This window comes from Montipora capricornis, chromosome 10 (assembly GCF_036669925.1).
Source record: "Montipora capricornis isolate CH-2021 chromosome 10, ASM3666992v2, whole genome shotgun sequence".
Lineage (NCBI taxonomy): Eukaryota > Metazoa > Cnidaria > Anthozoa > Scleractinia > Acroporidae > Montipora > Montipora capricornis.
This window is the reverse complement of record NC_090892.1, coordinates 5,571,990-5,585,424: the sequence shown is the minus strand read 5'-3', so window position 1 is coordinate 5,585,424 and position 13,435 is coordinate 5,571,990. Positions and strand designations below refer to the sequence as shown.

Here is a 13,435-nt window from a genome sequence, read left to right as displayed (position 1 = left end):
TTTCAACCAAAACCGTAACTACGAAAGAATTTTGTGTAAACAGCAGGTGATTTATACAGCTTAGCTTCAGGCTAGGGTATGCCAGGGCTCTTTTTAACTCGTTCAATTATCATAAAGCCCACAGAAGGAAACGCCAACTCCATCAAAAGCGAAATTTGCGGTTACAATTCGTCTGTGGGAACATTGTAAACAAATTTTATCCGCCGCGTGGATTTTAAGCAAGGGGATTGGAACTAGCTCCCCCTGAATTTTCAACCCATTATGCACAGCAACTTCCGGTAGAAATCAGCTGGCAGATTGAAATCGTGGCTCACGACCTCTGCTCTGGTCCTGATTATATTATTCAAAGGGATGCTTATTCTCAACCTGATCAACAAATTTTATGCAGGCCTGCCTGCCTACGGGCAGACAAACACTGAAGACCAGTGACCATTCATGGCCTGAGCGTAGACATACGTAGGCGGAATAATCTTCAAGGCCTTTTTCTGAATTGATTCTACTCCGGAGGCAAGAGATCCAGAAAGTCCCGCTACCAAACTTGTGCGGCATACTCTAACAACCGACCCGAGATAAAGTGAACAGTAGATTTTCACTAAATCTTCGGTTGCGACACCTGACTTTTTCAGGAGTCTTCTGTTATACAGTCGCTTATTACCTTTCTTAATACACAATCAATATGCATATTCCAAGTTAAGGTCTTCCCTTATATGCACCCCAAGAATCTTCTATGTTGACACTCTTGTTTGGTGGTACCTAATAACTGCAGCGGGCTGAGGGAAGATGGCTGGGACTGCAAAATGTTGACAAACGAGCTCCCGACGACTTCGTAGCGTTCAGCCGGATTCCGCGCTGGGAGGCATAACTGTAAATCTACCCTTTGCTATGATTGGCAAATAGGCTTGGTTGAGCAACCTAGGGATAACCTCATAGATCAGTAGTGTCATCCACATATTTCACTCTATTAGGCCAATCTCTCACCAGCCTATTTGCCAAGTGGGTAAGGGAGGCAGTGTAGCCCAGTGGTTAGAGTGCTTGCCTTAAGATCCGGAGATCCCGGGTTCAAGACCCGCTCTGACCACTCGTTTGAATTTTGATCCTGGTAGTCCCCAGTTCAACTCCCAGCTGCACTTGTAAATAGCCAACTGGTTGCCTCCGGCCAGTTGGGATTCTTAACAGTTGTTGTTCTGTTCTGTTGTTTCGTTGTGTTTATTGGCCCTGAAAAGCCCCTAAGGGGAGCGGTCAATTAGTATGTATTGTATTGTATTGTATTGTATTGTATTGTATTGTATTATACCAAAATATCAAGCAAGAGAGGGGCCAGCCTTGTACCCTGGGGGATTCCACCGTGCGGGAAATCGGTGACGAAACAGCATCACCGATTTTCACACATTGGGACCTAGATCTTAAGAATACTCCTATCCAACGAGTAATATGATGATATACTCCCAAAAGCTCCAATTCCTGCATGATAACGAAAAATGCGGACATAATCACCTCCACTATCTAACGCTTCAAGTATGGTATACACAAAATAAACTAGTGCATGAGTGCAAGGAAGGATTACGTTTTTGCAAACGACCTTCGTTAGGGCTAACGCTCACATGGTTCATATGACGTAGAACTTAGCACTTCACATGACACTCTAATCAGTTAGAGCTGAGTGGTTGACCTGCCGCACAACAGATAGCTGCTTAGGGTCTAAGCTGTCCACAACCTGCCTGTAAAGAGAGACAATGTAAACCCATCAAGGACTTGTGCCAGCTGGGACGTAAGAGTACTAGGGCGGAGGTCAGTCTCCACCGAGGTTGTGGGGGCGGGGGGGGGGGGACACTGGGGGGCTGGGTGTACGAGTGACGCCGTTAGCGAATCCGGAATAAAGCCTTCTTCCAGGGAGCGTTGTGGGGCAGAACCCAAAGGCCAAGTCCTTTCAGATGACATTCGGGATAGCCTCTGGCCCGGGGGACTTCCTCACCTTGATATTACGAAGGGCTTTGTATGCGCTCTGATGCGTGAACAAAAATTCTGCGGGAACGGGTCCTAGGCCCGACCGGGTGGAAGCTGGTAACGGAGCAAAATTCACTGCTACGTTGAAGAGAAATTCATTGAAATCGTTCAGCAAGAGCACCAGCAGAGGGGATGGAGTCGGATAGTAGTTGATGCCGCCATTCACAAGATGTACTTAGACCGCTTAGACCCTTGACCTCACTCCTCCAGCGGGAGATGTTCGTCTCCTTGAGTGAGGATACTTTGTTGAGTGATATCGTTCGTTACAAGCTTTGCACTCTCTCTAGACGTGGTTCCTAATCAGGTTGTATTAGTCAGAGTCTTTACCATGAGCGGACAGGGTCTTTTGTCTCTTGGAGATGAGGTTGATACATCTCTCTGTAACCCACGGTTTATTGTTAGAACAAACCCTGAATTTTTTGATTGGGAGATAGGTATTCAATGCGTTTGAAAATAGTAGTAATAGTTCCTTTGTTTGCTATAGAATAGCTTAACAAAATAAGATTTAATCTGTTGCCTTGTGCTAGTCTGTAAGCATTAAATCTTGGTCACTTTTGGGAATGACAAGGTTACAGAAATTTAAAAAATTGTGGCCTGCGGCTCGTGATTTACGAATTCTTCGAGTGTTCTACCAAAATCCCGCGTGGTTTATCAGCCTATTAACCCTAGAAACTTGTGGTCTTTGCTTATGCACTGTACGCAGAATTGTACGCAAGCTTGAAGGATGATATGAATGATATACACAGCTTCTCAATCAAATCAAAACGAACACGGCATTTCACCTTTCTTTAAGTTAACTTACAATGATTTCCAATGCTGTGTCTTCCCGTGCTTGAGTACCTTAGTACTAGTATGATATCAAATACATCGTACAATCAGCTGTTATTGCTTTAGTTTGACATACTGTTTGACATCACTTCTACATGTGGCTACTGTTTGTCTCATTACATTAATATGTACAGACTTACTCGCTTGTGTGGTCCTATTTAACTCCTGTAAGACGACTTGAGCGTAAAAACTTCAGCCCACGAGCTCGCACCGCCATTTTGGCCGCCTTTCGCCACTCTAACGCTCGCACATGCGCAGACTTTTGACCCCGGTGTTTCGTGGCTTCGGGCAAGTTTCCTTAGAGGGAATCGCATGGCCAGCAATGCATTTGGCAAGCCGCGTTTTTTCTGGCGGGAAATCACAATGAATGACGTTGGTTTTTATGCTCAATCAAAACCAGTTTAGATAAACGATATGCGCTGGTTTGAAAAAAGCTGAGATCTTCGTCCAAAGACTGCAAGACTGTGAAATAAGTGACTGTTGACTTAAGGAGGCTCGAAAGGACTTCAACACAAGAAGACTCTCTGTTGAGATCGAATAAACGCTTCAACACTGTAATCACGTAACAGCGATGTTATGGTACCATATGAAACACCGATTATTTCCAAACAAGATGTGATCATTATTGTGATGTAATAAGCTACCTTGGCAACGGCAAAGCCCAGTTGCTCAAATCTCAAAAACGAACTTGGTGACCCCCCTTTTTTATTGCTGAAAAAGATATTTTGGGGTTAAGGGCACTTTAAAGTTTTCCCTGTAGACATTTACAGTATAGGTACCGATATAAAAAAGGTTTATTTTTATTATTATGGCCTTTACCATGAAAACGTCACATCCAATGACAGGCAGGCATATTCTTATTTTTGGCCTAAATTCCTTAATATTTAAACTTTCCTTCGGTAATTTTTTTTTATTCTTTGAAAAAAGCCAATAATTCGAAAGGCACTACCTTTCTTGATCAGGGTTTTACAAGTGGCTTCAGTTTAAAAAAATACGTTACGATTTGAACAGTGATATGGCGTGTGATTTGATACAGCACTAAAGATAACGATTTCAAAGGACTCAACAGATACGGTACAATAACACTAGAAATGATAACTGAAATTATATAACGGTAAAGAAGAAAAAGGGGAAAGGTGGATAACTTTTACAGTTGTTTGCTCAGCGACCTGGCCTATGAATGGCTACGAAGCTGCGGGTGACCTTGTACTGGTACAGATCTCACTGCTTTGTCATGTAAATTGTGTTGTTGTAATTCTAACAAGTCACCGGCAGCGTCGCTTCCATTCTTAGACCAGGTAAATTAGTTACAACTGTAAAATAGTCTTTGACTCAAAGAAAATAAAATGTTAATTTTTGAGGAGAGGGGAGAACCAGAGTACCCAGAGAAAAACCTCTCTGTGCAAAGTAAAGAATGAACGAACTCAACTTACATATAACGCCGAACCTGAGAACCGAACCCAGGCTACATTGGAGGAAGGCGAGTGCTCTCACCACTTCGCCAGCCCTACACCCCAACCATTATATTTATAGTTATATTGATAGCTTTATATACGGATCATTCTTATAAAATTTTACCGTTTTGTTTTTATAGATTCGAAAAAAGTGATGTGAAGTAATAGCTGTTTATCGAAGAACCTGAATATCGAAGTGTAGCACTGCCTTGCTTCAATATATAGAATGACGATATGAAATCTCAGTTTGGTCTTCAGTCAAAACTCGTTATATAAGTGTCTTGTTCATTTGTATTCACCCTTCAGGTCTGTGTACGCCTACTACCCACAGTTGCGTTTTTGCTTTCGCTATGCCCAAGGAGCAGGAGCAAAGGTCTTCGGTTTCGACCGTTACTGTTAACGACAACTCAAGCACTGTTATCAGCCCTTCTATTAACCATTTAATCCAGTCTTCCGTTGCCGAATCTATCGGTGCTTTGACCGATAACCTTAGGTAGGCTATCGAAGATCGTCTAGGCGGTTTCGTAAGGCGGTTTTCAGAGAACAATGGTTCCACTGTCGAGAAAGCCGTTAAAAGGGCGCGTCGGGAAAGTTACACCTGTAAGAGAAAGGGAAAACAACAGCAGCTGGACCATGCCGTTCAAGTGCTGGACAGGTTTGACGAAGCATCCGTCGCTTTGTAGAGAAAATCCTGAGAGAAGGCCAAGGACGCTTTGGACGCAGGATCCTTGTCTTCAGCGAGCGGTCAGCCTAATCGTAGGGCTTTTAGCTTTTCGCAGCACTTGGGGCCTTGTTTTAAGATAAGTTTTTTCTTACTTTTCAAGTTAGACTTGCTTTGTTTTTGCCTTCGGATTTATAGCGTTACTTTCAGGCCATATCCGATATTCTCCAGGAATTGTTGGCTTTTACTTTTCTTGCTTTTCTATTAACTTCTGGGAAGTGCAGAGTGCAAAAATATCTGCGGTACGCAGTTTAGCCAACTGAGCTATGAAGCCACTGACGTTGGTTGCTGGTCATTTGTGGGTTCCAATGTTCCCGTAAGTAATGAATCAACGATGAAATGATACATGCAATGGATCACATATGAACTACGGAAATGAAGTCAAGTGAAGCTATGATCCTCGCAGTTATGAACACAATTTTTGCAATTGAAGTCCTGAGTTTTTCAGGCTTCTTTACGCAATTGGAAAAAATTGCGTTCATAACTGCGAGGATCATAGCTTCACTTGATTTCATATCCGCAGTTTGATATGATCTCCATTTCATATATCATTTCATCACTGAAGGTTATATAAGTGTCTTGTTTCATTCGATTCATACTTCGGGTCTGTGTATGCCTACTACCCACCGTTTCGTTTTTGTTTTATTTTGTTTCACCCTAGCCAGCTATCAGGTTGATTAATATATATTTTTGTTTTGATTTCCTATAGTGCGGGGAGTTCGGCCACTTGAATGCTTTTTGCTTAAAGTCGTACGATTCTTCAAAGACCAACCCGCCCGTGCCTGATGAGGGAGAGGACTTTTATTCTTCAGTCGTGTGTGATTTGCGTTCCAACGGTTTTTCGGATGAGTTTTGTTCTGGCCATGTTTGTTCAGGAGTTAAAGGCTGTTTAAATTCCTCCGTTAGTTTTTGGGCTCAGCTTACTCTCGATACCATTTTCTATGGCTATCGACTTCCTTTTGCCAGTTATCCAGCCCCGTGCAGTGTTTTTAAGCAATAATTCATCGGCTCTTTGGCATCCCGATTTTGTTGTTCATGCTTTTTCTGAGCTTTTGGCAATGGCTCTAACGTGGAGCAAAGTGAGCCTCCTTTTTGCGTTAACCCTTTGACGGTTGCGGAAGGCAAGAAGCTTCGCTTGGATCTTAGGCACGTTTTATTGCCATCTCGTTTGTTTTCAGTTTAAGCACGAGAACCTTCGCTCGCTCTCGCAGGTTCTTCAGGAAGGGCATTGGTTCTTTACCTGGGACCTCAAATCTGGATACCACCATGTTGATATTTTTCCAGAACACCAGAAGTATCTAGGGTTTGCTTGGCCCTTTAGCGGCGGACTTAGATATTTCACTTTCGCGGTTTTATCCTTCGGTCTCAGCAGCGCGTGTTTTTGTTTCACCAAATTGTTGCGCCCAGTATTAATCGCTGGCGATATATGGGGCATAACTCTTTTTGTCTATCTCGACGACGGTCTTGGTAGTCACCCCGGTAGGACATCCGCTGTCGCAGCAGCTTTTTACTAAGGGAAAGGATCTTGAATCTTCCGGTCTCCTTGTTAATGAGGGCCCAGCGAGAGAGCCGATCTCTTAAGCCCGATCATTGGCGGGTTAATCCTACCGTGTTTCGACTGCTTGAAGCCAAATGGGGTCTCCACGCGATCGACCGTTTTGCCTCCTATAATAACGCTCAGCTTCCGCGTTTCAAATCCAAGTTTGCTTCTCCCGGTTGCACCGGTGTTGATTCCTTGGTCCAGGATTGGAGTGGAGAGAATAATTGGGTTTGCCCTCCGTTGGGTCTCGTCGTGAACGCCGTTCGAGGTCTCACGGATTGTTCCGGTCGTGAGACTTTGATGACGTCGGCCTACTTTTGGCCTCTTTTATGTGGGAGGTTTTTATGCTTCCCGCCATACATGATCTCATTTTGGAAGGCCGAGGTCAGATGGACATCTATAAGTCCCACCCGTCTGTTTTTCGCAGTTGCCCAAAATTCAGAATGTCGGCTTTGCCTGAATTGGCATATTTTGAGCCTGAATTGTGATATTTTTAGCCTGAATTTGCTTCGAGTTTGTTTGGTCTCGTCGTGGTTTGTGCCTGTATCGGTATTTTTGGTCACCGGGATTTTGCTTTAAGCGACCGAATTGATTGATTCTTCGTTGAGTGACATGATTCCAGGCCTCATTGATCTGCAATTGGATGCTAAGCCTCCGTCCACGGAGCTGAAGTACAAATCTGGCTGGTTGCGGTGGCGCAAGTTGGCTTTGTCGAAGATTGGTGTTTTCGTTATTTCAGGAAAACCTTTATGCATTAACTATGTATAGAGCATTGTTAATTTCTGAATTAGCTGAACGTTCGTCTGAGAATAACACCGGTGTATCTTCTATAGTATCTCCCGTTTATGCTATTAAGTGGAGTTACGCAATGGCTGGTATCGAGGCTTGTCGTGTTCTCCATCCCTCTGAGTAAGGTTTGCTTTAGAAGGTGCCAAAAGAAGGCTTGCGCGCCCAGTTCAGCCTAAAGAGCCGTTGTCGTTAACACTGTACAGGTGATTGCTGCGCATTTTGCCTCGACTGCGTCTCGGATTTGCATAACTGTCTCGAATTCTCCCAATTCCCCTTCGTGTTTAGATGAGGCTATGGAAACACGGAAAATGTCCTCTATTGCTTAAATAGTAATAATTGTAATTTTTCTTGTTGGTGGCACCTTAATTCAAGGTTTGCCGCAGTTACTCTATAATTTTTCACTTACTTCATGAAACGTGTCCTTTTTACCGATTTTTCTTTTATAATTAGGAACGAAAGAGAATTTTAAGCGAAGCTTTCATTAAAAGATCGTAAGAATTCTCGGATGACGAAAAACTGTCAGAATTAGAGTGACAATTAATCAGCGAGTGAGACTTACAAAATTAATTTCGCATCTCTTACTGTAATTAACAATACTAGAAGGGAGCACGTCTCAATTCGGCATAACTTGAGTACCTTTCAAAAAAAAAACATTTCCTGATTACACACGAATAAAGTTATACGCCACTCGTGGTAGTTTTTTTTTTTCGTCCAAGGTATTGCTCGGCTTTAATTTCAAAGGAGGCGTAATTACTTTTTCCGACCTCGTACAACGCGACATACAATTCATCTCGAGATATAACTTTTCAAAACTCAGCCAGTTAACTCAGAAGGCATCGTCACAGCTTGAAGAAAAATACTAGTTTCCATTAGCATCGCAAATTTAATTTGCCATCGTCTAGAGAATAAGGCGATCGTCCATATTTACTGAATAATTCTATCCATTTTATAACGGTGTTTTTGTCGTCGTATACCTTTGTTGGACCCATGTTTTCAAGCCACCTGCCAACAAGACGAAAAGTGTTGGCTTTCACCGGACGAATAGATAAGGTTACCGTACTGAAAATACCTTTAATTGATGTAGTCATTCATTGTACATAATACGTGAATTCTCGTTTGTGGGAATAATCGTGATGCATCACTCCGACTCCACGAAACTACGCAGGACGTTTTGGGCGACTGCATTCACCACAACTTCACAGGGAATTATAAAGTTATGCGGTCAATATAGTATATAAATGCAATTATCAATTTTCAATTAAAGTGTTGCCTGATGAAAGTAAGGAAAATTAAATTTAAACGGTTTCTAAATAAAACCAACAGCAAAGAAGACAATGCCTTATTCACATACCCATAATCCCCTGCTGTTGTAGGCAATAAATAAATATTTGAGGCAGCTGCCACTGACGACTAAGAGTAATTCAGTCGACCGTCTTACCACGTGAAATCACTCAGCTGTTGCAACATATGCATGACAACTCGCTCTTGTAGCGGATTGGTGGCCTTTTTTGTTTCCAGCCAGATTGTAAATATATGGTGAATTGAACCTTTGCCTTCGCAAGCAAACTCAGGAGCCGGGGCAGCCGGTGCGGTTTGTATTTCTTTGTGTTTCGTTTTTTTTTTACCTTTACCTGTTACCCTTTTCGTTTTTAAAAGGGCATAGTTTTCAGTGAAAAAGTGTGAGCAACTCTGTTGTGGGAATAATTCAACATCCAGCCGTTGACCTGAGAAAGACAAAGCATGATACTCACAAACAGTATAGCAGATCTTGCTCCGGATAATAAAAAGACGTATTTCAGAAATATTCCAATAACAAAATCTTAGTTCATCTACTACCTTTGCTAACAACCTAAAAATGACATTATTTTGTTCACAGCATGAGGAACCCTAATCTACATTTCACACTTGTCTCAGATTTATTTGAAGTTAATTTGAATTTCTAAATCTTGTTCTCCAAAACGAGAAGCACATGTATAGTATCTCTGCTTGAATGGACGTGAGACGAATTAACTGAAAGAATAAACACGAGAAATCGAGCAATTTTTTCTCTTTTCTTTGTATTTCCGGGTGTTATAGCTTATCCCATTTTCATGTTTTCTTTTATATATGTTTGATACCACGAAGCCTCTCTTTATATCCGATAAAACTAGATCCAGTTGAATTTTAAGCTGTGCAAAAAGTGCCGTTAGACTTTGTGTTTCGCCTCAGAGTTCTCAAGCATTTTCGTTAGAACATATCAGTGAACTACGCTCGGCAAACCAACCTGCAATTGTTCGCGCTAGCTTAAGTTAATCTACGGAGAGAGGTTTTCTTTTCCTTGAACCAAAGGACAAACTAGAAGCAAGCTACTGTCCTTATGCTCATTAATCATGTAACACTCCATCCTTTTCACAATACTGGGAGGTCGACAATTTGCGAGTCTTAAAATGCTATGCGTGATTTCTTATTGTTCTGGGGCAATAATTTGCATGAAACCCTTCGTTAAAAAAAATCACTAAATTATTTAAGGTTTATCAACTACGTAAAAGGTAGCACCTTACTGCAATTCCGTTTCGTTTCTTGTAAGTGTCTTCATTCGGAATTTTGACCGTTTTCTTTATTTTTTATTTTTGCTCATAAAATAAGGTCACGTCAATCCTTCTGCATTTGTCTCAGTCGTAAATAAATTTCGAAATAACATTATTGCTCAATCTATCCCAGTGTGTGATATATATAGAGAGGATTATCCGATACTTTCTCTGTCGATGATCCTAAAGCAAACTGAGGTAAAATGTGCACGGAGGATAATAAAAATCACTAAATTCTCAACGTCGGATAATGCATTTCGCGTGCTCTGATTGGTTCACTCAATCTCGGTTATCAGATCGTATACCTTAGTTTGACCTTATATGGTAAATGATTTCTAAGTTAAAAACGTTTTTGCCGAAAAGCGAAATTTCTCTCTGAATAAAGCAAAAAATGAAAAAAACTTTTTTTGTAGAAACTTTGGATCAATTCAGACGTTAAGAAGTACGCGAAAAGGCAAAAAATGTTTTTGTGATGAGCCTACGTCTGTCTGACCACAAGGTATTACACAACATCGCATCGCAAGTTGTTTCGATTTCGCTCGGATTTTCTCTCTTTTTTTGCTCGTATTTCGTTTTGCAGTTTAAGGAATTTAATAAAACAATTATGAGATTCGCACTTGCTGGATATGAGACTGGTTATAGCCAACTCGGCGCTACGCGCCTCGTTGGCTATTTACCATCTCATTTCCAACGCGCGCTTATGGAATAATTGTTAAGTGTGCGCGTAAATCAGGCCGGGATGTTTGGCTGAGCCGTACCTCAATCAGTAGATAGGAGAGGTCAACGGTTGCGATAACGTTCAAAAATAGAATATTCAATTGATACTGAGAGTGATATTGTTCGCAAAGCGAGTAAACGTTTACTGGTTTACTGGTACTGTGAATGCAATAAAACTTTAAAGAGCGGAAGCGTAATGCAGAAGCTATTAACTGATTTCTTGTGCGAAAATCGACCCGAAAAAGAATTAAGCCTTTCTTTAAATTGCCAGTTGTGTTTTGCTATGAAAACCATCTTGGACTGATGATCTCAGATACTGATCTATTAAATTAAAGTTTATCATTCAACTATATTTTATGCACCACAGTTTTCTTCCATTTTCATTGTTTATAACAAATGGAAACTTATGCCTGTTAGTTGTGATAAACACATGATGTGGACCTGTGGTTAAATGCAGCATTGAAGCGAACTCCAATCAAAATTATTGACTCTCCACAAGTTATAATCTTTTACGTAAAATAAATACATAATTAAATAAAATTCAGAAACATTCACTGGGTCTGGTAAATCCGACTTTGTTGTTTCGCGGTGAGGACACCGAAGCATATGTTGTGCCGACAACAAAGGGCAAGAAAAAAGGTAATAAATTAAATGAAAGTGTACCGGAGGCTCGTTTCGACCACTAAATTGCGTTTTTCAAGCTAGTATAATTGGTCCTCGGTTAACTTTTAGAATGCAAAATATATGCTTATCAGTCGCTGACAGAGGCTAAGAATATTATTTAAAAGTAAGTAGTTTTAGGGAAAGAGGAATTGATGGGAAAGATGGCGTATGATGATCAAGATCGATTTTATTTCAGGACTGAAGCAACGAAGCATCGATGGACTTAAAGAGAAAAGCAGTTTAACCGAGACTTATAGTTAAAAGTTCGGTTTTCCCGGCGATATAATTCTATTTCCTTTAATTTTACTTTATTTCAAAAATACGACATCCAGAAAAATATACAAGAACTACGGGGAATAAAACCGACAAAATGCTGTCAAAAGTTAAGGAATCAGTAGTTGAGGACTTGAAACTTTAAATTCAGAGGCTACAAAGGAAAGCGAAGATATGTGACTCGGGATCTCCCAAAAGAAATTACGGGGCTTAATATAAATATGGCCTGTACAAATACGTTTTTAGTAAAACACTGAAACCATAAAATATTGATATTTAGCATCGAGTTTAATTAAGTCGAACAGTAAACATCGGGCATGTCACGTTACAAAAATCAAAGGAAGTTTTTCTTTTATTTTACTTCATTTGTTGCCTGTGTCAGCAGACCGTCATCGGGCAACTTCTCAAAACAGAGAGACAAGTCAGAATAAATCTCACTAATAATAATAATAATAATCAGGTTCTCAAAACATTATTTTATTCTTATTATTGTATTTTGCTTTCAGGAAGCTTGTTTCAAGCAAAGAGGGATGAACAATTCATTAGTTTTAACAAATTCTACTTTTCGCAAAGTGGACCAAAAAGTGATCACTTGGTGCGTAACATACGCAACGGTAGCAGTGGCCATCATTCTCAATAATGTGGCAGCCATATTAGCATTTACAAGGTCTCGTCTGCTAAGGAGATTTGGAAATTTCTTCTTAGTGAATCTGGCGATAGCGGACCTAATGGTGGGAACAATTGCTTTGCCCATGTATATTCACCTCATCTACAATACGTCTTTCGTTACTAATTATGATTCCCAAAACGCTGAAGTGAAATCATTTCAGGCAGTGCATATTGCATTTGATGTGTTCTCCGGGATGGCGTCGGTATTTACACTGACTGTTATTTCAATGGAGAGGGTATACGCCATTTATTTCCCTTTGCGATATCGCAGCTTATCACGGGCAGCTTATTGTCTAATTTTAGCTGGGGTGTGGCTTTTTGCAGGCGCTTTGTCAGGAATGTGGATGCTCACGATTCTCGAAGTAATTCATCGTTCTATCTTTGCGTATAGTTTGGCACTATTATCATTCGCATCCCTTATGGTTATGGTTGGTGCTTACGCCGCACTATGGTTAAAAGTCAAACTGTGGACAAGACATCAAGACAGGGATCTCGGCCATAAAGAACGTAATTTAGCGAACGCTATTGCATTGGTAACAGTTATCTTTTTGTTAACTTGGGCCCCTTTTCATATCATGAATATCTTGATCAACTTCAAAGCGTCTATGTTTGACGGATTTCCCCATCAAGTTATTTATTTGGCAAAGTTTTTGCATTACAGCAATTCGTTTGTTAACCCCATAATTTATTGCTTTAAGATCTCGGAATTTCGGAGGGCTCTTAAAAACTTGCTAGTGAGAGGCAAAAAAAAGCGCGAAACAAAATTGTAAATTTTGTAAGGTATCATTATCATGACGGGACCATACCTGAAACACATTGAACTGTAAAGAACTGTATAGGAAAGGAACCAGTCTTCTTTCCTGCTAGAAGAGGTCTCTTTTCTTTTGCGCTCGCTGGGCGGACGAGTACGGGAAAGGAGACCTCTGCCATGGGGCGAAACCTACTGAGTTGAGCATTCGCGGTGGTTACTTAGCGACTGAATCCTCACGTCATAGTTAGTGTTGTGTGAGCTCACTTAGCCACAGCGAAATTACTGTAAAGAAATGCGCGGGACACAGCGGGCTCAAATCACAATCAGCAAATATATCATCGGGCATGTGGTTTGAAGATTGCCGTCGACGGTTGTGAACGATGGTTGGATCAAACTGAGTTTCGACCGATGGCAGAGGTCTTTTTTCCCGCACTCGTCAGCCCAGCGAACACAAAAGGA

The 13,435-nt window shown here is 41.1% G+C and overlaps 1 protein-coding gene across 3 annotated transcripts; it reads left to right on the top strand.

The window, feature by feature from the left end:
* Positions 1-8,802: 8,802 nt before the first annotated feature.
* Positions 8,803-13,056, top strand: LOC138020052 (adenosine receptor A2b-like). Of its 3 annotated transcripts, none has more exons than XM_068867048.1 (2): positions 8,803-8,922; positions 12,063-13,056. In XM_068867048.1, the coding sequence occupies exon 2, from the start codon at positions 12,087-12,089 to the stop codon at positions 12,993-12,995; it is 909 nt and encodes a 302-aa protein (XP_068723149.1). In that variant the 5' UTR covers positions 8,803-8,922; positions 12,063-12,086; the 3' UTR covers positions 12,996-13,056. The 3 variants fall into 3 exon arrangements, with proteins under 3 accessions (XP_068723149.1, XP_068723150.1, XP_068723148.1); XM_068867049.1 differs by having other exon boundaries at positions 8,840-8,927; XM_068867047.1 differs by lacking the exon at positions 8,803-8,922 and adding an exon at positions 11,197-11,259.
* The last annotated feature ends 379 nt before the right edge of the window (positions 13,057-13,435 follow it).

What these genes read in the sequence shown, in the direction of transcription:
- LOC138020052 (XM_068867047.1), top strand. Translation starts at nt 11,227, where the DNA reads ATGTTGTGCCGACAACAAAGGGCAAGAAAAAAG. An exon ending in AACAAAGGGCAAGAAAAAAG is followed by an intron (nt 11,260 to 12,062) that starts GTAATAAATTAA and finishes TTTTGCTTTCAG; the next exon opens with GAAGCTTGTTTCAAGCAAAG.